Source organism: Cavia porcellus, unplaced genomic scaffold (assembly GCF_034190915.1).
Source record: "Cavia porcellus strain 051 isolate PalLab524CR breed Dunkin Hartley unplaced genomic scaffold, mCavPor4.1 scaffold_9, whole genome shotgun sequence".
In the NCBI taxonomy this organism is placed as follows: Eukaryota; Metazoa; Chordata; class Mammalia; order Rodentia; family Caviidae; genus Cavia; species Cavia porcellus.
In genome coordinates, this window is record NW_026947492.1 from 11,350,405 (window position 1) to 11,377,090 (window position 26,686).

The 26,686-nt window shown below is 40.9% G+C and overlaps 1 protein-coding gene across 3 annotated transcripts in view; it reads left to right on the top strand.

The window, feature by feature from the left end:
* Cbl (Cbl proto-oncogene) overlaps positions 1 to 26,686 on the top strand; it is a 99,042-nt gene that overhangs the window by 55,943 nt on the left and 16,413 nt on the right. For 2 of the 3 annotated variants that reach the window (XM_063255914.1, XM_063255916.1), the window contains 10 exons: positions 8,505 to 8,651; positions 10,449 to 10,605; positions 11,656 to 11,777; positions 12,620 to 12,757; positions 14,539 to 14,626; positions 15,046 to 15,177; positions 15,463 to 15,666; positions 21,853 to 21,984; positions 22,067 to 22,444; positions 24,354 to 24,448. In XM_063255914.1, coding sequence (XP_063111984.1) covers positions 8,505 to 8,651; positions 10,449 to 10,605; positions 11,656 to 11,777; positions 12,620 to 12,757; positions 14,539 to 14,626; positions 15,046 to 15,177; positions 15,463 to 15,666; positions 21,853 to 21,984; positions 22,067 to 22,444; positions 24,354 to 24,448 — 1,593 coding nt within the window. The remainder of the gene's footprint in view (positions 1 to 8,504; positions 8,652 to 10,448; positions 10,606 to 11,655; positions 11,778 to 12,619; positions 12,758 to 14,538; positions 14,627 to 15,045; positions 15,178 to 15,462; positions 15,667 to 21,852; positions 21,985 to 22,066; positions 22,445 to 24,353; positions 24,449 to 26,686) is intronic. The other variant, XM_063255915.1, reaches the window with a different exon arrangement.

Sequence of the window (26,686 nt, forward strand, 5' to 3'; positions counted from 1 at the left end):
GGAGCCTCTGAATGATTAATGGCAACTTGTTACCATGGTACTAGGAATAGGACCATGGATATAGTATCAGATATATTTAATGCCCACTTAGTTAAAAGGGACCATTGATATTTTTAGCTATGTTGGGTGAGAATTTGTTAGGTGATAGTTTTCTTTCTTTTTTCCTTTTTTTTTTTTTTTAAACAGCTTCAGAAGATAAGAGTTTGACAGTATTTCATTGACTTCCTGTGAAGCTCTGGTGAAAGAAGTTCCGTTGTATCTATTTTTAAAGCTGGTTACTGTGAGCAGAGGATGCTGCTTCTGAGTTATAAATGTCCTCAGTAGAGTCTCATCCACATTCTTTGGATGACACTGGTGTTTACATGCAAGGCTTATTGGAGTTTTAATAAATAGAAGGAGCAGCAGCTGACACTAACACTGCATGTGAAGTGAGTGCAGTGCAGCACTGGAAAGCACTCAGCGCGTTCGCTCCTGCGCTGTTAGCTGCAAGTGTAAGTCGATTCTTAGTCATACTGCAGCTAAATGTCTGCAGAGAACAGGTTTGTCACAGTCTCAGATACTTGAGATGTGTGTGTGATGTTTTGCACTTGATTTGTTAGGCATTGTATTAAAGTTGTTAAATAATTTTGAAAATTACTGCATTGGAAAAGGGAGATGTAGGTCCTTAATGTTATTGAAGTAAATATATACCTAGAATATTGGCATTTCCCCAGTGTTTTGTTAGGAAAATTTTCAGTTATGTAAAAAACTAACTAAATTACTGTTTTTAAAAGAAAAGTTTTTTCTTCTTAAAAATCAAAGAAATGTCTTTTGAATCTTTGAACCATTTTCAGGAATCTGATTTGAAACAACATGATTTTTTTTTTTTTAAATCGGTACCGGGGATTGAACTCACGACCGTGTGCTTGCAAGGCAGTCACTTACGCCACTGAGCTAAATCCCCAGCCCCTGACAGATGATTTTTGATGTTTTATTTCTTCAGAAAATAATACATTGTGGAATTTAGCAAATCCCTAATGTACATACAGATATTTTAGTTTAGCGGATTCATAAAGTGGGTTCATAAAGTTAACTGTTCATTTAAATTTTGTAAGAGAAATTCATTTAAATTCTTGGAAGAGAATACTTTCCCCCCAAAGATTACATATTTTAGAAATTATACTTAGTACTTCATATTAATTGTACAAAGTAACGGGTTTCATTGCTGTGCATGGTGGCACCCACCTGTAATCCCAGCACTTGGGAGGCTGAGGCAGAAGACTTGCCACAAGTTCAAGGCCAGCCTAGGCTACATAGTGAGTTCAAGGCTAGCCTGAACTGCACAGTAAGACTCTGCTCCCCTACCAAAAAATAAAAACAAAAAAATTCTGCTTAACAGTGAATGTAACTGGCATTTCCATGTTGAACGTACACTTAAAAATTATGATTTCTAGTCAGATACATACCTTGTAGTCCCAGCTACTAAGGAAGCTGAGCTGGGAGGATCTGAAATTCACCTCCAGCCTAGACAACTGAATGTGCTGTCTCTGAATGAAATCTATTGATGGGGTGGGGCGTCACCAGGGTGAGTGTTTGCCTCGCGGCCCCCCCCCTCCCATAACTGGACATAATGTTGGATCCTTGGTCTTGCAAGGAGAAGCACTGGATTTCTTTCTCTCATGTCTCTCCTCTTTTATCCTCTTAGGAAATTAAGCTGCTGAAATTCAAGATTCTTTCCAGTTTCAAATTAGTTAAATGCCATAAATGCATACATTTTTATAGGTAGGATGACATCTTTGAGAGTAATTAGCTCAGGTTCTTCGTATCACATGGGTGGGTGTAGAGGAAGTTCATGGAGGTTAAATAATTAGCACAGTGAGTGAGAAAGCCATGTTAGAGCTCTGCGCTTTTGACTATTCTCATAAGTATGGTCATGCGCCCCTTTATGGATGTTTGTCTGTTGGAAATGTATTACTGTCAAAATGCATTTTTAAAAGTGTAATCCTGATAGAGAGTATCTCTGTAAAACATTGCATTCATTTTTTTTCTAAATTGTATTACTACTTATTCTGATAGATCTCAATCTCTTAATGTTTTTTTCTCAGCTATCTTTTTCTTTTTCTTTCTTTCTTTTTTTTTTTTTATTGGTACTGGGGATCGAGCTCACGACCGTCTGCTTACAAAGCAGGTGCATATGCCGCTGAGCTAAATCCCCAGCCCCAGCTATCTTTTTCTTTACAAAACTGTGATAATACTTTTAAGGAGTAAAATATTCCTATTAACAAGAGATACTAGATACACATTTTAATGGAAAGGTTAATTTGTGTCCTCTTACTATGTTCTTTTTTCCATTTCCCCTTTCTGTGCAAAGAGCTTTATGGCCAAAAAGTTGTAAGACAAATTTTCAGTATGTTATTTAGTTCTGCATTGGTTGAAATCATTTGACAAGTTTTCTATTTATCTCATTATTCATATAAAGAGTACTTTTCAGCTTCAAGTATTGCTTGAAATAGTGACTGTGAGTTCTCAAGTTATATTTGTACTTTTACTTTTGAAGGCAGAATAGGAATTATAATTGACCTTTTAGTTTTTTAGTGTACTTATGTATTAGCAACATAAAAATCTTAGTTCCTTGTTAGCTAACACTACACAATTTTGTACATTATTTTAGGCTTGAGGTAGGAAGCTGCGTTCTTTTTTAGGGTAAGAACTGGAGTAAGAGGGGGAAAGCTGGTGCTGTAGAGTAAATTTGCAGTTGTTTGCGTGTGTGCGGTTAAGGTTGTTAAAGAAGTGCCTTCCCCCTTCCACAGAGAAACCCTGCGCTGCTTACTGTTGTTAGAAAAGCTGTACAGGCCATTTTCAAAAAATTGACAGTTCCTTTGTGGATCTTTGCAGAATTGTTAGAAATGTGTGAACCTAACTGCTGACAAGATTTTTAAAAGTGTTTCCTGGCATGTAATAAACTCCAGCGTCTATCAGGCCTTATTGGTCTGTTCACATATTAAGACAGACTCTGCTAATTAAATTCTGCCCTACATAGTGTAGACACTGAACCATAAGCCTGACGCTTTAAAATATCACGGAACAGAATTTCAACTCACATCAGTTACAAAATGCTCTGACCCATGAGCTTTTACACTTTGAGCATTTCCTTTTAAGAACTGTGATGCTTACAGTGGGTATCTGGTTTTATGAAATGTGTGCTAGCTTTGGGGTGGAGGTGGGGTGCATCCTGGAGTAGGAAAGTGTCTTAAATTGATTTTCGGTAACTATTTCAGTCAGCATTTTGAACTGCTCTTAGGTACCTGGCGCTATTACATTCTTGTGATCAATAACTTTCCTTTTTTGTGGCTTGCTTTACAGCTTTAAAAAAGCTTTCTGTCCATGATTATTTCAGCATGTACATTTTATTTCTGGTCCAGCATAGAATTAGATACCTGGTAGCTTTTCAATGGAGAATTATTTGAATAGTAAAACATACAGGCATGGTCTGACCTGCAGGACTCACTGTCTTCATGTCAAACTCAGTGTTAAAATCAGCGCAGGCCTGGACGGGCACCCTCTCTGCATAGCAACACTGCTTGGCTTTCTTCTCATTTCTCAAAGCACTTTCTTTCCCTCCAAATACTCACGAGAATTAAAATGAGGAGTTTTATTTTGATTATTGCTTTATTCACCCCAAAGCCTGGCATATGGTAGGCGTCACGTGTTTCCTGAAGGCATAATGGAGGTTAGAAAGGTAGGAGGAGGTGCCCAGAGGAACATACACGTAAATACAGTCAGAAATGGATAAGGTGTTTGTGAGCACAGGTAAATACAGCACAAGATGGGTTTGAATGGCATAAGATATGTTCAGGAAAAGCAGTGCTGGGGTAATTTTTATTATGTTTGCATGGCTTTTGCAAGAAACCACGTTTGAACCTACTGTGGTGGCACACATCTGTAACCCAGCCCTGGGGAGGCTGAGGCAAGAGGGTCCTCTAAGTTCATGGTCAGCTTAGGCTACATAGTGAGAACAGGACCAAACCAAAGTACACAGCAAGATCCTGTCTTAGGAAAAAATTTCTAAAAAGCAACATTTAACCGAGTATTATCTCAGTCTAAGGACACACGGGCAGAGACTGAAATACACAAAAGCTAAACTGGTGGTAGATCTAAGAGAAGGTGGAATCTGGTGGGACTGAGGGACACTGAAGATGTGGTTCGTTGCTCAGATTGATGTTCAATCCCTGGTAACATGAGCTAGGGGTCGGGAGCAGAGAAAGGAAGAAAAGTAAAAGAAAGACGGTGCGTTCAGCTGGCTGAAACGTGCTACTAACGTAGGAAGCGCTTAGGAAGGTCGGTGGATCCCGCCCAGTCTACAGTTGAAGATCCAAGCTCAGCTGGCACTTTATCTCCCTCCTCTGCCTTTACAAAGCACTTGAATGTAGTAAGATTGGACCTGCATAGGAAGAGACTAAAGAAGAACTAGAACTTAAATTATGCAGTAGGCAGATGCAGCAGAATTTGTATTAGAATAATAACATAATTCAAAGATAGGCTTGACAACACATTGTCAGCAAATTGACATGGAGAACTAGAGGAATAGGAAACGCCAAGGCAGCCCTTAAAATCGTGGGAAGTGGGATATGCTCTCATTAAATACAGCATGAAGTAGGGGACGTGAACAAGGAGATTTTAAAGATTATAGGTGGGTGTGGTGTGCACGCCTGCCATCCCAGGGGAGGCTGAGGCAGGAGGATCACTGAGAGTTCAAGGACAGCCTGGGCTACAGAGTGAGTTAGTTCAAGGCCAGCCTGACCTGCATAGTGAAACCCTGTCTCAAAAGACAGAGACAGAGACAGACAGGCAGGCAGATAAGGAAGGGAAAGGAAGAAGAAAGAGAAGAGAGAAGAGGAGGGGAGGAGAGCAGAAGAGAAAAAAGCTAATTCTGGTCATGTGGCTTTGAAGTGCTGGCATTTTACTGGAGAAACAGGGCAGGCTGTTGAAAACTACCAAGGCCCAAGATTTGGGAATTATTTGCAAAATAGTGTTTGAGGTATTGAGATTGCAAAAGAAAAGAAGATGTGGAGAATGAATGAAAAATAACAGAAAACTCTTTAGAAAGTACCTCTTTAAAAAATGAGAAGAAAGAAAGGATGAAAGCCACTGCGGGGCTTGGCGCACGGCTGTCTCACCACATTCTGGGAGGCCAGCCTGGGCCCCACCTGACCAGCAAGCCCGTCTCAGAGTTAAAGGGGCAGCTGGTGATACGGCCGTGCAGAGGCCCTGAGGTAGAGTACCAGAACTGAGAAGGGAACTAAAGCGGGGAGGGAAGCAAGTAGAACCAAGAGAACACCACCGTAGAGGAACCAAGGAAAGAGATTGTCACGAAGTAAAGACTCAGACCTGTTTTCTTTAGAGAAAGAGCTCTGTTAATCTCAAAGTGTTACGCACACTTGAGTCTCAGCATGGATTGGTTCTAGGATCCCCCCGGTAGCAAATTTGAGAATGGCCAAGGCTCTTACAAAAACAGCATAGTATTTATATGTAACCTGCACATATTGTCCCATAGGCTGCATACAGTCATCTCTAAATTACTGTAATTTACAGTGCAGGGTAGGTGCAATGTAAAGAAGTTGTTGTGCTGCATGGTTTAGAGAATAAATACTGACAAGAAAAGGTCTGTACATGTGTGATGTGGATGGAGTTTTTTCCCTGAATATTCTTGAGTCTGCGTGTAGAATCCTGGATGCAGGGGCTGTTCCATCTTCTCATACATTCCATTGTTGAGTGTTGTTTTTCTCCCCTGTAGGTTCTCCATAATTAAGCAGTTCTTAGGGACACATGAGCTCTCCCTGGCCTATCTTTTTGTTTTGTTTTTTGTCTTTTTCCTTTTTATTGGTACCGGGGATCGAACTCACGACTGCCTGCTTGCAAGGCAGGCACTTATGCCGCTGAGCTAAATCCCCAGCCCCTTCCCTGGCCTATCTTAAAGATGAATTATCTGGAAGAATTATATAGCTATCGGAAGGTTAAGCCTCTGATTGTACAGTTTTGTGTCCGGCTGACTTGAAAGTAAACTTGTTGGTAGTAATTTATACTTTGCAGGTTTTTTTAAAAATCAAGTTACCTGCTCATAAATCTTTTAATTTACTTATTTATTTTCCAGTGCAGAAGATTGAGTCCCACAGGCTTGTTCATGCAGGGAAGCATTCTGCCCCTCAGATTCTCCTTCAGCCAGTGGTGCTTTTTTTTTTTTTTTTCTCTTTTTGGACAGGGTCTTACACTACATGGTCCAGGCTATCCTTGAGCTTACTATGTAGCCCATGCTAGCCTGGAACTCACGGAGATCTGAGTGCTGGAATCACAGACGTGCACCACTGCACGTGGCCTTATGATGTATTCTTAAATCCTATTTTTTGTTTGCTCTTTGGTAAATTATAAAAATTCTAACCAGCAGTAATAAAAGTTCTCCAACTGCACAGAGAATGATAGTTAATGAGGTTTGAAGATTAATTAGGTATATTTTTATCTTATACTGTAGCTGTTTGGCATATGAATTTAGAAAATCTTCAGGTAATATTTTGCCACTTTTGTAGGTACCTTCAGAAATCAAACAGAAAGGCTTGCTTATAAGTGGGGAAAAAAATTTCAGCTACAAAAAACTGACCTAATTGAAAACCTGATTAGACCACACCAGCAGTTTGCAGAGGATTAGCAGCAGGGTTAATTTGTTGCATTTTATCCTGGAAAGAGGAAGATAACCCTGTTGGTGGCCTCCAGGATAATGTAGAAAAGAAAGATCTGGGTGTGCTGGCAACACACCTGTAATCCCAGCAGAGGCTGAGGCCAAAGGATTGCTAGTTCTAGGCCAGCCTGGGCTGCGTAGTAAATTCACTGAGCTAGTGAGACCCTATGTCTAAAAGAGAGAAAAATCTGGCTTTATTAAAGATATTTGGTATCAGTAGTTATGATTAGACTTGATTTTTTTTTTATTGTCAGTCCATTTGTATGGGATGAATAGACTTTTGAATGCATAATACAGATCATAGGGACAAGGGAAAACAAGCAATTGGTAGCGAGTTTGGTTTCTACTATATTTGAAGCATCCTGTTCTGTGTAACAACATTAAAAGTAAAGGTAATATGAACAAAGCACACACCTAAAATCACGCCATCTGTTAACTCGGCACTGTGAAACACCTTCATAATAATCCTTTAAGCAGAGATTACCGGGACACAGCTAGCAATTGTTAGAAACACTGGTGGTGGGGCCAGTGTGATGATGCACACCTGTGATCCCAGCACTCAGGAGGCTGAGGCAGGAGAAACACCAGGAATTTAAGGCCAGCCTGCGCTACAGAGTGAGTTCAAGGGCAGCCTGAACTGCATAATGAAACCGTGCCTCAAAAAGACAAAAATAAACCAAAAAAAAAAAAAAAAAAAACCCCACGGGCAGCACATGCTCTTAATATGGAAATTTTTATATGGTTTGGATATTACGTTTTGATTTTTTTTGTCCAAGCAAGAGGGATTGGTCTGATTTAATGAAAATATTTATCAGAACTGGATATTTAAACAGTTCTTTTCACTGAGAATTTTAAATTTGTCTTTTTTTGTACTGGCAGTCATATTCAACAAGCTTACGCTGCTTAGCTAAATCCCCAGTTTAAATTTGTCTTTGAATTCAAACACATTGTTTGATGAGTACATTTTAAAAATAAAATGCAGCGGATACAGAGTAGAAGTAATACATTTTGTTTTGTTAACAGTTTTTTGTGGTTGAGCACACAAATTCTTTGTTGAATTGTCTATCATCCTAAAAAGTAAATTTGTTCATGTTTATGTTGTTACTAAGCCTTACTATTTTAAGGTTAAACTTGAAGACATATGGCTGGTTTTTCCCCCTTACTTTATACAGGTAATTCCTGTTGGTACAGGAAGATGGGAAGAGTTGTAGTTAATGCAGCCTTGTTTTCCCAGTGCTGGGAATTGAACTCACAAACTTGAGCTTGCCAGGCAGGCACTGTGCTGCTAAGCTCTAACCCCAGAGAGTTATTGCAGTCTTACTTCCTGACATTTGCAATTCTGAAGGCTGTTTTGGAACAAAGATAACAATATCCCAGACTATTTAATGTTTTCAGCAGCACATTCCATTCTATACCTCTTTGAATAATATTGGTCAGAAAATACATTTGGACATATTCCTTCTTTTTTGATTTTTTTGGAGATACAGTCTCAACGTGTAATTCAGGAGTTCACTGTGTAGCTCAGGGTGACCTCAAATTTGTGTCAGTCCTCCTGCCTCAACCTCCCAGGTACTGAGGTTACAGGCATGTGCCACTATACTCAGTTTGAAAATAAATAAGTAAATTAAATGTTTCTGGTGCTCAAGACTGAACCCAGGGCTTCACATATGTTAGACAAGCACTGTACTGCTGAGCATATCCCCAGTACTAAATTTGTTCTAAATGGTGAATTTGATGCATTTAAAATAAAAACAATTTAATCGTTGCTTACTTATTGTATTTCTGGTCATTATAGGCGAAACCTAACCAAACTGTCCCTGATCTTCAGCCACATGCTGGCAGAACTGAAAGGCATCTTTCCAAGTGGACTCTTTCAGGGAGACTCATTTAGGATCACTAAAGCTGATGCTGCGGAATTTTGGAAAAAAGCTTTTGAAGAAAAGTGAGTCTCAAAGTGCTGAATTTGGACTGTGAAAAATTGAAGGTTAAGTTTTTGTTAAGTGTTTTATTAATGAAATATTTAAAACATAGAAAAGCTTTGAGAAAAATAAATGTATATTCATTTCCTAGCTTTGATGAGGATCAGCATTTCCCCCCAATCTTATTTTTAAAGAAATCGAAGCCAGGGCCAGGGATTTAGCTCAGTGGCATAAACGCCTGCCTGGCAAGTGCGAGGTTGTGAGTTCAATCGCTTGTACCAAGGAAAAAGAAACAAAGAAATCAAAGCCAGGCATGGTGGTGCACACCTGTAATCCTAGTGCTTAGGAAGGCTGAGGCAGGAGAATTCTGCAAGTTTGAGGCCAGTCTGGGCTACCTAGTAGGTTCAAGGCCAGTTTGAACTACATAGCTAGACCCTGATTCAAAAATCAGAACAAAAGGAGAAAGAGAAAAGAAAAATCATACAGATTCCAGTTGAAATCCATGCTTTTTGACTGAACACTCTTGATCCATTCTGCTGTTACTGGACATTTTGGATTTCACATTTGTTGTTGAAATATAGCCAAAGTGCTGCGATGCACGATATCTTAGTTGTCTTCATAAGCAAGAAGATCTCCTTAGCTACATGCCGAGAGGTGGTGCTGCTAAGAGCTGCCCGCTTCCCAAAGTGTGGTTCTGGGCTATGTTGTGTAAAAGGGCTGGGGGTGAAGGTCTGTGACAGAGGGCTTGTCTAGTGTGCACAGGGCCTGGGCTCAGTCCCTACCCGCCACTCAAAATCAGAATCCTTTTATACATAAACTGTAGGTTAGTTCATAATTTTAAAGCCTAGTTGAGGGACGGAGGGTGTAAGTCAGTGGCAGAGTGTGCACTTTGTGTGTGCATTCAACCCTGGCACCCACTCTTCCCCAAAGCCTCATGGGAGAGGTCAGTTTAGCTCTGTTCCTTTAACTCTGTAGCTACATTGGAAAAGACTTCAAGACATCATTTAATCTCTTATATTTAGGCAGGTAAATATGTAAATTTCCCTAAAGCAGTGACATTGTATTTATTTTACAGATATTGAAAAATATGAATTACATAATATCTCTTCTGGCTCTGCCTGGGATTTAATCACTCTTAGGCTAAATAGTTTTTTCTTTTTCTTTTTTAGAACTCTATTCATCTGGTAATTTTGAACCTATTGGCTTCTATCTTCCTTGATAATGTAGGGTCCTCAAAGAACAGAATGCTTTACATGCTTTTGAAAAGTTAGTTTAAATACATTCTTTTAGACAGTAAATGTCTTGCTGCAGATGCATTTGTTACATTAAAAGGATAGTCTCATCTCTTTTGATGCTTCTCTAATAGAATAGATAGCCATAGAAATAAAAGGTGTATAATTTGTACCATTCTGCCAAAGAACAGTGGGAAAAGACTTATTGTTAGAAAGTTTAAAAATATATCCCTGGTTCCCTTGGCTAGTCTCAATCTAAATATAACTCAGTTTCTCTCTCTGCTCTTCAGATACAGTCTCACTATGTAGCCCAGGCTGGCCTTAAACTTGCAGCAATCTCTGCCTTAGCCTCCTGAGTGCTGGGACTAATAATAATGCCTCGCTGCACGTGGTTTCTCTGAGTTTTTGAGAGGTTGTGCCAAGTTCCTAAAGTGCCCACGGTAGGCTTGAACCTCTAGTCTCAGTCTCTTAGTGCTGGGATTACAGGTGTGCATCACCACGCTCAGTTCACTTGCTTTTTCTTAATTGTAGCAATGCTGGGAATTTCCTGTTATCTCAGTTTGTGCCTTCTGTCTCACCCTGCCCCAGGACAATAGTCCCTTGGAAGAGCTTTCGACAGGCCCTCCATGATGTTCATCCTATCAGTTCTGGACTCGAGGCCATGGCTCTGAAATCCACCATTGATCTGACCTGTAATGATTATATTTCTGTTTTTGAATTTGACATCTTTACACGACTTTTTCAGGTAAGATATTAAAAATTTTGACCAACATGTCTACTGTTACTTTGCTGAAGAGAAAGGTTTTCTAACTTTTAGGGGTTGTGTAGTGTAATTAATTTTAGAAAATATTAGCAAAAAGAAAACCTTAACAATACTCTGTATTATATGCATGAAGTAACCACATAGTCTTCTTTCTTATTGAGTATTCTTTACATCATTTTAATGGTTATAGAAGTACCAGAAAATGGAATATATGTTAAAAACAACTGGGAGGGTGCAGTACTAGGGATTAATTTGGGGTCTTGCACGTGCTAGGGAAGCACTCTGCTGCCAGCCTACACCCCCAGCTACCTCACCCCCAGCCCCACCTCTTTCAGGTTTCATTTTAAGATAGTTGTCTTCCTAAGTTGCCCAGGCTGGCCTTGCACTTGCAGTCCTCCTGCCTCAGGTTCCTGAATAGCTGGTACCAGTTTTCTGTTACTGGACTAAAGTGTGTATTTCTAGTTTTTTCTTCTTACTGTGAAATTCTTTTTTTCTTTTTTTTTTTTTTTTGTCTTTTTCATTTTTATCGGTACTGGGCATCGAACTCATGACCGCCTGCTTGCAAGGCAGGTGCTTATGCCGCTGAGCTAAACCCCCAGCCCCATACTGTGAAATTCTTGACTGTTAATATTGAGACCTCTTGATGCTTTACAAAGAATTTATTTCTTTCTCTCAATGTTTTCTCCATGAATATATGCCAATCTATGTAGATATTTACTTAGAATTCACTAATTGCACACATAGCCCCTTTTCTATTTTCTGAGTTTTGTCTGTTACTATTTTAACCTCTCTACTGGTTAGAGCCACTTTGCATTTTCTTGAATTTCACTGTGTGTTGCATATATTCTTCTTAGCTTTTCATCTTCAAAGTATATGTTCGTTCTCGTAGAGTAGCACTGTAACTGAGAATATGTGACAGTCAGTTGAGATTTTATCATTGAGAATTGAATGTTTTTTTCTCGTCTTTCCCTCTTTGGAGTTGGTTGCATGTTCTGAGCCGGATAGTCTGTGATCCATCTCTTGTTTCTTTAGCCCTGGTCCTCTTTGCTCAGGAATTGGAACAGCCTTGCTGTAACGCATCCTGGTTACATGGCTTTTCTGACATATGATGAAGTGAAAGCTCGGCTCCAGAAATTCATTCACAAACCTGGCAGGTCAGTGCCATAAAGCAAATAAGGTTTATTCTCCAGAGTTTTATTGTCTTGTGACTTGTACTAGCATAGAAGATAAATGACTTTATATTATTGCCTTAGCAGCCAAGATTTCTTCAATAGGATTGATGTCTTTATCAGAAGAATTGATTTATTCAAGCCCTGATTTGATAAATGATTTGATAAAAGACTCTTAAGAATGGAGTTTAGGGCTGGAGCTATAGCTCAGAAGCATAAGCACCTGCCCAGCAAGCTCAAGGTCCTGAGATCAATTGCTGGTACCTCAATCCGTCAGTCGTTTAGTCAATCATGTGTATATTTGCTAGCTGTGGTGGCACACACCTATAATGCCAGCACTTGGGAGGCTAAGGCAGGAGGATTGTTTCAAGTTTAAGACCAGGCTGGGCTACAAAGTGAGCTCAAGATCAGCTTGAGCTGCATAGGGAGACCCTGTCTAAAAAGACAAAACCAAACAAGCATGGAGTTTTAGGGCTGCAGATTTAGCTCAGCAGCATAAGCACCTGCCTTGCAAGCAGGCGATCGTGAGTTCGGTCCCCGGTACCGATAAAAAGTTAAAAAAAAAAAAAAAGAATGGAGTTTTAGGTGTCCTTTATGTCTGGTCTGGAGTCATTCAAGAAGTTACTTTCCTTATTCCATGTTCCTTTTTCAGAGCTGGAAATTGAACCCAGAGCCTTAGGCATGGTAAGCAAGAACTGTTCCACCGAGCTACCCGTCAGGCCCCGAAGAAGTTACCCTTAGTGATCTCTTTGATTTTTGTCTCTGTCTTACCTTCCACCTGAGTAGCAGTACATATATTAAAACCTTTGATTACCTTTTTTCCCCAGTTACATCTTCAGGCTGAGCTGTACTCGTCTGGGTCAGTGGGCTATTGGGTATGTGACTGCTGACGGCAACATTCTGCAGACGATCCCTCACAATAAGCCTCTCTTCCAAGCACTGATCGACGGCTTTCGGGAAGGCTTGTGAGTACTCACTGTTAGCATCTGCTGCCAACGGGAACCTAAGCTCTGCAGCACCGTATCATTAATAACTCAGGTTTCTGCTGCCTACCGCTGGAGAGGCAGAGAACACACTAACAGGCTTTATCTGACCTTCAGAGCCCATAGGACTTCTGTTTGTTTGTATGTATGTATGTATGTATTTTGAGACCAGGTCTTACTATGCAGTTCAGACCTTAAACTCACTATGTAACCCAGGCTGGCCTCAAACTCGAGGTGATCTCTTGCTTCAGGTTTCAGAGTGCCGGGATTACAGATCTGTGCCACCAGGCCTGGCTGTTTATATAGATTTCGTAAATTAACTTTTTTCTCTGCTGTTTCAGTTACTACCATGAATAAATTTTCTTTTTTCTAAATACTAATTTATTTTAAAGTCCATAATAGAAGTGTAATTAATGCAATTAGCAGGAAACTGTCCATTGTTTCATTAGCTAAATGAGTTATTAGATGTTCCTAATGATGTGACATCAGTGACCTCCACTTCCTTCATTCCAGCTGCATTTTGTCAGCAGCTTTTCTTCAGGTTTGGCTTTTGTAGTGTATGCTAATATTGTTGACTGAGTTCTTAACTTTTTTGGAGGGGTGTACAGGGAATCAAACACAGGACCTCATACTTGCCAGGCAGGCATTGTACCATTGAGCTAAATCTCTGGCCCCTAAGTTCTTGCTTATTATACAATTGCTGTTCCCTAGGAAATTCACATTATCAACAAGTACTAAAAATACCATTGACCAGGTGTTAGAAAACTAGCATTTTAAAAAATGATTAAGAAAATCCATTTGGATCGGGGATTTAGCTTAATGGCGTAAGTGCCTGCCTGGCAAGCGTGAGGTCATGAGTTAGATCCTCGGTACAAACAAACAAACAAACCAATCAATCAATCAATCCATTTTCTTTCACGTACCATCTTCTACGGTAGAATTAGAAGAAATGCTGCCCCAGGTGTCTGAGTAGTCGGGTACTAAAAACTCCGTGTTAGGTGATCTCAGTGGTTTAATTTGCTTCTTGCTATATCACCACAAAGTTGGTCCCTTTTAGCTCGTTATACTTGGAAGTAAATGTATTTCAGATCTTCAGTCAGAAGCAAATGCAGCTTCGGGCTGAGGATTTAGCTCAGTAACTCTGTACCTGCCTGACAAATGCAAGGTCTTGAGTTTGATTCCTAGTACCACCCCTTGCCAAAAAAAAAAAGTACAGCTTAAATTAAAAATTTAATCTGTGATCATCTGTTGATTAAAATAGCATTTGGCAACTGATGACCCATGATCCAGCTGTTTTGGTACAGCCTACAAGCCAAGATAATTGTTTCTTTTTAAAGTACTGTTTAAAAGAAGAAAAGTCAGAAACATATACTAATGTGGCCTACAAAGCCTCATCTATTTAATATGGTCCTTTGTAGAAAAGGCTTGTCATGCTGGGGATTTAGCTCAGTGACATAAGCACCTGCCTGGCAAGTGCAAGGCCATGAGTTTGATCCCAGGTACCAAAAAGGGGGCGGGGGGGTGGGGGAGAGGCTTGACAGCCTCTCAGTTAAAATATAGAGCCTATGGCTCTATACCTTGGAGAATATCTTCTTGGAAATTTTGAGTGTTATTTTTCTGAAGTTTTTTAAGACTCAGCTTTATATTTATACAACATTGTCCTTTTAGAATGGCAAATTGCTAGATATGTTATCTGTCTATATTAACAAGCACTGATAAATTGGCTTCAATAAGGTCTCAAGGTTGGTTACCCTTTTTCATAGTTACTTGTTTCCTGATGGACGAAATCAGAACCCTGACCTGACAGGCCTGTGTGAACCAACTCCCCAAGACCACATCAAAGTGACCCAGGTAAGGTGTGTCTTGCAATATAACCGTATCAGTGGTGTGGAGCTCTTGAATATACTTTATAGAATTGACACAATAGGGGCTGGGGATTTAGCTCAGCGGCATAAGCGCCTGCCTTGCAAGCAGGCAGTCGTGAGTTCGATCCCTGGTACCGAAATTGACACTATAATTTAACTAAGGAAATGGAACACTTAAACCATAGACTACATGAGTGAATTTGAATATGTGTTCTTTCTTTAAACCATGCAGTTTAAAATAGGACCAAGACTAAATGCTTTCTGCTTTAATGAGAGAACATTGACCTCTCTTGTTACATTTTATTCATGCAAAACTTGTATAGAAAGTAACAGTCTTCAGTTTCCTTGTAGCATTTATAGTTACAGTTACTCATTTAATGATCTCTTAAATTTTTTTGATCAAAGGAACAATATGAATTGTACTGTGAGATGGGCTCCACGTTCCAGCTGTGTAAAATATGTGCTGAAAATGATAAGGATGTAAAGATTGAGCCCTGTGGACATCTCATGTGCACATCTTGTCTGACATCCTGGCAGGTACGAGTCCAGGCCGTGCATTTTCTTGACTATCTGCTGAAGAGTTATCACACATCCTTTACAGGTATAAAAGGCGGCTGGTTCGTGAGGAGGGGTGAAATTTTTAATTTTCTTTTTTGTTTCTGGGGCTGAGAATTGAATCCAGTGTTTCCCATGTTCTAAGCATGTTCTACCACTGAGCTAGAAACCTGTCATTTCATTTTCATCTCGAGAAAATGTACTTAGTAGATGAATGTTTTAAGTACTTTCAGATGCATGTGTCACTAGTTTCTCCTTCCTTTGCAGGAATCAGAAGGTCAGGGCTGTCCCTTCTGCCGCTGTGAAATCAAAGGGACAGAGCCCATTGTGGTGGATCCGTTTGACCCTCGAGGCAGTGGCAGCCTGTTGAGGCAAGGAGCAGAAGGAGCTCCCTCCCCAAATTATGATGATGACGATGATGAACGAGCTGATGATTCTCTCTTCATGATGAAAGAATTGGCTGGTGCCAAGGTAAGAGCAGCGTAGAATGGCAAAATCTGTGATGCCATGTTCTGAAGCGTGGAGCACTGTGTGACATTCAGACCTCAAAATGCAATAATAATTTATTTATTAAGCATTTGCTGTAAGACAGTTACTGTACCAAACACATTACTTATTTATAACTCATACAATCTTTACAACAACTTTTGAATAGGTGTTATTCTTATTATTAGTAGTAATAATAATATTTTGGTCTTGAGAGTGTGAGCCAAGGGGTACTCTTAACACTGAGCTACATCCGAACCCCCATTCCCCCCTTTTTTCTCTTTTTGACTTTGAGATATGGTTTCCTTCCCCAGGCTGTTCTCAAACTTATGATCCTCCTGTGTCAGCCTCCTTAGTAGCTGGGATTGCAGGTGTACATCACTGCTTCCAGCTTATATTCACTTAACAAATGAAGAAACCCAGCCACAGACTGGCATGGTGGGGTCCTGTGTAGTACTTGCTACCTGGAGGTTGAGGCAGGAGGAGGGCAAGTTTAAGATCAACTTAGGGGGGGGCTGGCGATTTAGCTCAGCGGCATAAGCACCTGCCTTGCAAGCAGGTGGTTGTGAGTTCTATCCCCGGTACTGATAAAAATGAAAAAGACAAAAAAAAAAAAAAAAAAAAAGATCAACTTAGGTAACTTACTTATTGAGACCCTATCTCAAATAAAAACAAATATGAAAAAGGATTAAAGATTAGCTCAGGGAGTAGACCCTGGGTTTAGTCCCCAGTGCCACCGCCGCCCTCCCCCAGCCTGTGCTGTAAGATGAGCTCAGTTCTGTTTTTAAAAATTGCTTTACAATTTTTATTTTTTAAAGCCAACTGCAGTGGTACATACCTATAAGGCCACCTACTTGGGTGCTGAGACTGAAGGATCACACATTCAAGTCCAACCTGGGCAATTTAGCTAGTCCCTGTCTTTAAAATGAAGGATCTGGGGGATATAGCTAGTCCACTGGTAGAGCATCCCTAGGTTTGATTACCATGGATGACTAAAGACTAAATTATTCTAAAGACAGAGCTGAAGGCTTCAATTTTGTAAGTTAGAGTTCTTTTTATAATTGAAAGTTACTTTTCCAAGGTGGTTGTTTATTGCTTAGCTAAATAGCTCAGTGTGGAATGCTAGGTAGAACCGTAAATCTTGGTTCTGAAGGGGGCTGGTAATTATTTGGAAAGCGATTGTAGATGAAGGAGAGACACTCCGAGACAAGGCAGACAGTGAGCATTGTTCAGATTCATTGGGTTATGAACTGGCATGGTCATCCACACCTGTAATCCCAGCGCTCAGAGGCTGAGCTGGGAAGATCAGCCCTATTTCAAGGCTAGCCTGGACTACGTGGTAAGTTGAGGATCAACCTGAACTATATAGTGAGATTCTGCCACAAAAAAAAAAATGTCGGGTTATATACTTTCTTAGTAGCATAGGCATTGCTTTTTTTTTATGTACATAATTTATTTTTTAGGTACATTTTAGATATTCATAATGAGTCACATTCATCACAGGGAATTTGTACATATCTTGATTCTTTTTTTAAAAAAATTTTTTAGTTTATTTTAAAGAGCATAAAACAATAAAACCAATCAAAACAAACCAGTGTGAGAGATACAGGATTTCAAAACATTATGAAATCAACAATAGTTACCATAACGCCCTTTGATGTCTTTTGATTAGCTGCAGATAACTTCAGACACAGTCAAACAGAACAAAACAGAATAGGTGCTGTTGCCATTGGCTTTAACATAATCAAGCAAAACAAAAGAGAATAAAACCCAACCTAACAGAATTATGGAAATAATATAGGACTTCAGAATAAGACCATAGGGAATCAACAATGGCCACAATCCTTAGGAGGAGATGCCCCTAGATAGCACACTGCCTATCGTTATCCTCTGAACCTATGATCAGACCACTGGCCCCAGGCCTGCAATGTTAGTGTAAGACCAAAGCACCACAGGCATCCAATTACATTTCATCTCATTAGCCATCCAGGTAAGCTAATTGCTTATGTGGGGGTAAGGGTGCTGGTACTTCTTGTTTCCGACCTGTGTACCAGAAGAGGCTGGGGTCTGCATGGCGCTGGTTCCCACACTGGGCTTGCTTCCTGGTGTGGCCTTGTTCTCTCTACCCCTAGTCTGCAAATAGTTTTTGTCTTTTTGTGACAGGGTCTTGCTATGCTGTTCAGGCTGACCTTGGGCTTGCTTTGTAGCCAGGCTGCTCTCTGACTTGGAAATGGTCCTCCTGTCTTAGCCTTCCAAGGCTGTCCCAGTCTCCCTGGGATTACAGGAGTTTTATATTTTGATTATTTTCCCCCAGCCCCTTTCTTCCCCACAACCCGTCTTCCCCTCCTTATTTGCAAAGCTTTGTTTCCATTTTTTCTATCCCTTTGTTCTTTCTCCTTCCCCACTTCCTACCTTATTCCTACTCCAGTAGAGGCATTTAGAAGAAAATGAGCACTGTCCCTCTAGCTGAATAGAAACTCAAATAAATAAAGCACAACTGCCTATTTGTATTATTGTTACTTGATTATTCTATAATTTATTTAGCTTCTCCTTAAGGAACATACTATTTCTATGTTCGTGCATATTGGCATATTTTGTAAGTTTTTCTGTAGAATAAACTTCTAGCAGTAGAGCTGCTGGGTAAGAGTATTTGTATTTAGAGCTGGGGCTATAGTTGAGCACTAGAGCATTTGCCTTGTGTAATTGAATCCTCAGATTCAGTTCCCAGTGCTCCTAAGCAAAAAATAAAAGTGTGTTTAAACTATGGTGGAGTAGAGATATAATTAGGGAAAAGACATATGGCAGCTTCATAGACAGTGATATTTCATTTCTTAGCTGGATAGGAGGTATGTGGGTATGCATTTTTTTTTTTTCTTTTTCTTTTTTATTGGTACCGGGGATCGAACTCACGACTGCCTGCTTGTAAGGCAGGCGCTTATGCCGCTGAGCTAAATCCCCAGCCCCCTTATTCTTTGTATATATACTTTGTGTGAGTTAAATATTTTGAGTAACTTGTTTAGATAGCTACTAAAATTTGTCCTGATTTTTTTTTTTTTTTTTTTTTTGCCATAAGATCACTCTTGAAGCCAAATGAAAATGAGCATGTCTGTTTCTTTGTATCTTGGTAGCTATTATGTATCTTATTTTGATTTTTTATATGTACAGTTAATAATTGGTTGGGCAAGCTGGGCATGGTGGCTCACATCTGTAATCCCAGCACTCGGGAGGCTGAGGCACGAGGATTGTTCCAAGTTCGAGACCAGCCTGGGCTACAAAGTGAGCCCAAGGCCAGCCTGAACTGCATAGTGAGACCCTGTCTCAAAAAGACCCCCCCCACACACACACACAAAAAGGCCGAGCATATAGCTCAGGAGCACAGTGCCTGCTTAGCAAGTTGTGATTTCAATTTTTAGTAACAAAAACAAAACAAAAACAGTTAATTAGTGAATGTACTTTTTAAAAAAGTCCATGTGATAAATGCACATAATTTTTTTGTTGTTGTTGTAAAAAAATTGCTGTAGAAGGCATATAGAAACATCGATTCCCTGCCTTCACACATGCTAGGTCCCTTCTGTATATTTCCGTTCAGATTTTTCAGTTCCTATTTCTATGTTTCTAAATGATGTACTTACACTTGTTCTTGGTTAATTATCCATTTACCTCATACAGTATAGCGGAATAGATTTGTATTTCTCTGTCTCCCTTTCTACTGTAACCTTTCTTTTTTTTTTTTGCCAGAATCAATATTGAGTGTCTGAAATGGTTTTGCTCCCTACTGTGCTGAGTAATGAGCTACAGGGTAATGATTTTGCTGACTTGGGAAACCTTCTGCTTTTCCTGTACCTGTGCCTGTCACTGGCAAGTCGTGCCTTTCTCAGACGCGTGTGCAGTAAGCTCTGTGCGTCCCCTGTGTTAGTGGACTGGGTAGTGTGTAGTACAGTACAGGTTTGGATCCGTAGGAGTAGTGGTGCCTCCCTCCTGTCCGGACTGGTGCTTCTCTGCATGTGCTGTGCTCCTGTCACCTGAGATGCCCTTTGGATTTCCGCAAGCCTCATTCCCTCTCCTCTGTGGAGGTGCCTGTTTCTTGGCTCAAATGTTGTCCTCTTTCTCATGTGGCTGCTTTTGTTTGAATAGAGTGTGTCCTCAAAGAAGCTTTCTGTGAAAAGGTGAGGAAACCTTTCGGGGGTCTTTGATACCTTACAATGCCTTTATTCACTCCTGCAAGGTTTCTAGGTTGAAAAATACTCGGCTCAGCCCTGATGTGTGGTGGCTGCACTGACTTCCAGCTTCTAGGACATGTTTGCTCTTTGCTGATTCCTGTCTCCGTTTTCCTGTATTGGGCTGAGTGTGCAGTGAATCCTTTATCACCTGATTCATGTCTCTCAGGTCCCGGGAGTGTTCCTGTGTAATTTCTTTGATTTCCCCCCACTTCGCCTCTTTTTCTCCTTTTCTGAAACATTGCTGTGTGTTGGGATAGAAAGAACAATGCAGAGATCAGTTCGTTGAGCTGTGGATTGATGAATATGATTAGTTCAACCCTCTGCACTTGAGACATGAGAGAAAGGGAGACGGATGATGGGAACAGCTCGAGGCTGGAAGGGCTGCAGAGAGCCTGACTAGCGCAGGCTGCAGCCATGTCTCCTAGGGAGGTGTGACAGGCAGGCTGGGCAGGGAGGCCCGGGAGAGAGAGCCGGAAGGGCTCCCTGTGACATGGGAAGTTAGAAACACTGATTGCTTTTAAGTTCCTGAGGATTTTAAGGGTTGACTAGGATGATAGTTGTACAAAAAAGGATTTGGTGAGATAGGAAACTGTAAATGTAGGGGTGTGCTAGAAGCTGGTGGAGTAAATTAGGGCCGCCCTGTTAAGCACAGTGAAAAGGAAGGTTTGCCAAGGAGGTTTCTGTTAGGGAAAAACCTGCAAGACACTGCTACTGACTAGATACTGATGAGTTAACCTCAGGAATAATTTTTGGCTTTTCTGATGCTGGTGTTTAGCTGAGTTTTGTGCTGAGGTGGAGCCCTTTTTTGTAAGCAGTACTAAAAGGACACAGCTAATAAGGGCTTGCTTTTTTCCTCTTGTTTAGCACCCAGCACCACAGATAGACTGAGTACGGGGAGGGTTGTTTTTCTGTCCCTTGCATGAGTGCTTATAATACACAGTTTGCCTGTGTTTGGTCATGTGCTTTCCTGTTGGCAATACAAATGCAAAGTCGCATTTTGTCTGAATTACAGCTTATCAAGTAACCTTATCTCAGCTCTTCCTCATTCTGTGATAGGCAGGGAAGTGGAAAAGGTTATACATGTATTGTTTCTTCTAATTGAGTTCTTCAGTTTTATAATGCAAATTATCAGAAAATATAAATCCTTTGAAGTAATTTATTTCTTAGACAGGTCTCAGGATGCATTTTAGTGGTATTGTTGATCATGCCCCTCTTACAAATCACTATCATAATAACCCAAGGGAATGTATTATTATTGATTTATTTCCTAATTCTGCCTCCTAAGCATTCCTTTAGTTAACTTGTTAACATTTTCCTAGTTAATTGCTCTTTTTTTATTATATGAGTTGTTTTTAATGTTTTATTTTGTTTTGTTTTGTTTTTTGGTACTGGGAATCAAACTCAGGACCTTGCCCTTGCCAGGCAGGTACTGTGCCGCTGAGCTATATCTCTGAACCCTCTTATTTTTAATCTTTAAAAGATAATTTTCTTTCCAGAGAAGAAGAGGCAGAAAATTACATAATAGATTGTTTTCTCTTTCTTTCTTTCTTTCTTTTTAATAGTAGTAAGCTAAGAACTTTTGTTTTGTTTTGAGACGGAGTCTCACTAACACACTTTAGATTGGCCTTTAGCTCACTTTGTAGCTCAGGCTGGTCTCAAACTTGGAACAATCCTCTTGCCTCAGCCTGGGAAGCTTTTTGTAGTCTTGCCTTTCTGGATGTATCTGCTTACAACTTGGTATTTCTGGGATTGAGACTGCCCTCTTATGGTGGCATAAAAATAGTTTTAAGATTCTGGAAGTTTCTGAGATTTTAGAGATTTGTGTACCTCCGAGTTGCCGTCCAACATTTTATTCAGATTTTGCGTAGTATTTGCTGTGTCCAGCCTTAAAAGGATCTGGAAGATGCCAGTTTCCTAACAAGAGTAACCTGTTAAATGTCATTGGTGCCAGGTGGAACGGCCCCCTTCTCCGTTTTCAGTGGCCCCACAAGCTTCCCTCCCCCCAGTGCCACCACGGCTGGACCTTCTGCAGCAGCGGGTGTCTGTTCCTCCAAGTGCTTCTGGTCTAGGAACTGCCCCCAAGGTACAGCATTGTCCGTTTGTTTAGTTTTGTGTCTTTTGTGCATTAGAGGGTTTTGATAGATGACTTCGTATTGCTTTCACAGGCTGCCTCTGCATCCCTCCATAAGGACAAGCCCTTGCCAATCCCGCCTACACTTCGAGATCTTCCACCACCCCCGCCTCCAGAGCGACCGTATGCAGCTGGAGCAGAAACGCGACCTCAGAGACGCCCCCTCCCCTGTACACCAGGCGATTGTCCAGGCAGGGACAAACTGCCCCCTGTACCCTCTAGCCGTCTTGGGGACTCATGGTTGCCCCGGCCAATCCCCAAAGTACCAGTAGCTACTCCAAGCCCCAGTGACCCCTGGACTGGCAGAGAATTAACCAACCGGCACTCACTTCCATTTTCGTTGCCCTCTCAAATGGAGAGCAGAGCAGATATGGCTAGGCTTGGAAGCACGTTCAGTCTGGATACCTCCCTGGTGAGTTCTGATTTTGAAATGAGCCTTTTAACGCATATTTGGGGATGACATCTTATGGGCCAAGTTTTTTACGGAATTCAGAGATAAGGTAACAGAACCTTCAAACTTCAAGAAATCTGTAGGTTGGTCTGAGGATGTGTCTCAGTGGCAGAGCACTTGCATAGGATGACTTCCCAGACACTGCAGGGGAAAGCTATGTTAACAGGCCAGATGAGGCAGCTGTATGTCAGTAGGCATCCTGTGTAAATGCCATACACAATGTAAGTAGAAACCTCTTTATGTTTTAGAGAACGGAGGAAGTCAGCTAGAGCAATTGTGAGGGTGCTAAGAGAAAAAGACATCTGAATCAAAGAGTTCTTTGAAAATTAGATACAAGGGATTTTGTTATAGACAATATAATCACAGAAAGCTTATTATGTGGCTGACTCATGGGAGTGTTAGAGTCCAGATGTAGTAAGATAGACCATAGCAGCGTTGACGGTGTGTGTAAGTGTATTATGGAATGATGGGTAGAGCAGAGGAAAAGAATAGAAAGGAGCAGTCATGTTAAATTATACCCCTATGAGTACGGATTTATTTGGGAGGAAATGGTGAAAATTTGAAGGTTTTTGGTTGGTGGATTGAAGAAATTCAATAATAATATGCAGGATAGATTGCCAAGAATAGATTGAAGAAAGATTGGGGAAAGCCTGCAGTTGGGAGAGGATTTCTCTTTCTGTGCACACAACAAAAATTCTTGCTTCACAAAGCTTACATTCTTAACAGGAGGTTGATGTGAGAACAGTACATGATATGCTCACGTGACAGGTGCTGAGGCGAAGGGTTAAACAGTACATGATATGCTCACGTGACAGGTGCTGAGGCGAAGGAGCATTAGAGGCCTATGGAGAGCTGGAGTTGGGGTGGGCTGCACAGGAAGAGATGGGGTGCAACTCTTTCTTTTGGTACCAGGGATTGAACTCATGACCTGAAGCTTGCTAGGCAGGTGCTTGTGCCGCTGAGCTAAACCCCCAGCCCTGGTGTATAAGTAAAGACCATAAGTGTATAAGTAAAGCAGAGAGAGTGAACCATGCTCATCTGAAGTAGAGGGAAAGAGGTTGAGTTCAGGACAGTCTGAAAAATAGCACAGGGATATAGTGTAGCTCCTGCCGTGTGGTAAGAAGGAGAGGCCTTCTCTCTGAGCAGAAGTGGGCTGTCCTGCAGGTGGAGCTTTTAGAAGAGCATCAAACAGATAAAGACTTAAAAGCAGGAGGTGGAAACGACCACGAGAGGTCCATACATACATGGTGACCATTTGAATTTGAGATGAACCTTTGACAGAATTGACAAGTGGGTAGTTGGGCATCTGAGGAGAAAGTGGAATAGGAAGGATGAAATTGAGTGTTGTGGCACTCAGGTGGGTGTTTCCATTTAAGCAACACCAGTGTCTAATTAGCTGGGGATTTAGCTCAGCAGCATATGCGCCTGCCTGGCAAGTGAGAGGTCATGAGTTCAATCCCTGGTACCAGAAAGAAAAAAATAATAATAATTAGTGCGATAGTCTAAGTAGTGAGAGTGGTTAAATGTGATTTTTTGGTGGTGTTAATGACCATTTTGAGTTTGGGTATAGATTATTTAAACTATAAATGGTGTTTGTGTAGACAACTAATTTACTCACAGTTTTCCAGTATTTAAACAAACAGAAAAGCGCATTTCCCTGGTACTTTCGAGATCTCTGCCTTCTTAACATTAAGTTTGAGAATTTTTCAAGGCCTGAAAGCAGCAGAGCTTTGGTCAGATGCGATAGCTCTTGGGATTGCAGTGATAGCAAGGTCTGCGTCAGTGTTAGTGTTCTTGTGGTTTGACTGTGTTGAGAAGAGATGCTTAGCTTTGGTAGAGGCTCTTTTCAATGTCTTCCTTTACTTTCCAGAATATGAGTAATAGTCCATTAGCAGGTCCAGAGTGCGAGCACCCCAAAATCAAACCTTCCTCATCTGCCAATGCCATTTATTCACTGGCTGCCAGGTAAGTTTACTAAAGTTATATTTCATTTGTTGAAGTTGGTACTTTTAAGTACTTGATTTATAGAAAATTTAGGAAACTCAGAAAAATATAAAGAAGAAAATAAAAGTTGATCTGTGTTTGTTCCTTGTGGAAGTCCCTCCTTCCATTCTTGTTTCTGTATACATGTATGTAAATCACTTTTTTAAAATATTATTTTAAAGAGAATAAAACAAAGCAAATTAAAGGAAAGCCAATCAAAACAAACCAGTGTAAGTGGTACAGGACTTCAATATGGAATCAACAGTGGTTACCGTGCCTCTTGTCTTCAAAATAGCTGCCCATACCTTCAGACATAGTAAAAATCAAACAAAACAGAATAGAACCAATAAAAACAAAACAGTGAATGCAGTAAAGGATTCAAACCAAGATAATAGTAAATCCAAAATGGCTACAGTAATATATCTTGTTAACTTTGAAGTAGCTGTCCATGCCATTGGATATAATAAAATCAAACAAAACAAAATAAAACAGAATAAAACCCAACCCAACAAAATAATGAAAATGATACAAGACTTCAAAACAAGATAATAGGAAGTCAGCAGTGGCTACCACCCTCAGAAGGAGAGTCCCCATAGATGCCACACTGTGTGTATTGCTGTCCTCTGAATAGATGATCAGACTACTGGCCTTGGACCTGCAAAGTCAGTGGAACACAAACACTACGAGCAGTAAGTTGTATTTTTCCTCACTGGCTAGCATCACAGCGGGTGTTCCTCTGCTCAGCCGGTTGCTTATGGCAGGGGCGGGCTGAGGAGGTTGGTTCTTGTTGTTTCCCAGTCCGCGTGCCCGAAGGCGCTGGCATCTAGCTGTCCCCACAGTGGCCTGCACATGGCACTCGTTTGGAGGGAGGGCTTGCTTCTTGGTGACTTCTTGTCTTCTTCCCCTACAGTCTGTGAGTGGTGCTGACTCACAGGAAAAAGCTCCATAAATCACTCTTGTTGCAATTGTCAAGTTATTAATCTTTTCAAAAAAGCAATTTTAGTTTTGTGATTTTTATTCATACTTGGGTATTTGCTTTCTGGTTAATTGCTATCTGCTTTATTTTATTTTTCCAGCTTTCTTTAATTTGCTATTTTTCTAGCATCCCTAGATGGCTGGTGTTGGTCCACTTCACCTGCCCTAGCAGAACACTGCACACCGGGTGTAATTTATTTCTTCATAGTGTAGAGGCCGGAAGTCTGGAGCCGGGCAGCAGCAGGGCCAGTCCTTGGAGGGCCTCTTCCTGGCGCGCCCGGAGCTGCCTCTGGTGCGTGTGTGCAGGAGGAAGAGTGAACACACTTCAGGCTTGCTTCTGACAAGGACATCAATCTGTCCTGTCAGGAGGTCACCCTGTGACCTCATCCAGCCTTAATTTAATAAGTCCTGTGAGTGGCTCCATCTCCAAACACAGCCAAACGGCATTAGAGCTTCCACATAGTTTTTCAGGGGTACACAAAGATTAGTCTGTATCACATAACTAGCTGCATTGACAGATTTACACGTCATATTTTCGTGATCATTTACTTAAAATACATACTTTTTCATTTATGATTTCTTAGATGAGTTATTCATGAAGTGCGTAATTCAGACGTCTGAAGATGTTTTTGGTTATCCTGGAGCTGCTTTGTGGCTTCATTCTAACATTTTTGTCTGCTGTTGTTTTTCTGTACTTGGGGTTGAACCTAGGGCCTTTGCACTGAGCCGCATTCTGAGCTCACCCCGCCCCTTAAATTTGAAACAGGGTCTCACTGAGTCAGTAAATTGCCCAGGCTGGACTCAAACTTGCTGTCTTCCTGCCTCAGTTGCCCAGATTATAGCACCATAACCTGCAAGGTCATATTTTTATTCCCAGGTTTACGGTAAAACCCAGTAATATGTGGTACGTTCATCTCATAAGGCTCTGTTCTGACCAGGCATGGTGACACATGCCTGTCATCCCAGTGCTGAGGAGGCTGAGACAGGAAGATCACCGCAAACGTGAGGCCAGCCTGGGTTGCACACTTGGTGAGCTCAAGGCCAGCTAGTACAACATAGCAAAGCTTTGTCTCTAAAAGAAAGAGTAGCGTGTCCTGCAATTGCTGGATAGTGTCCAACATGTCTGTGACATCAGGTTTGTCATTTGTGTTTCTGTCTTTATGTCTCAGGTTTTTAAAAACCTACCTGTTCTGTCAGACAGCTGAGAGGACTGTCAAATTCTCCTATGAGTTTCCTTCTTGTCCT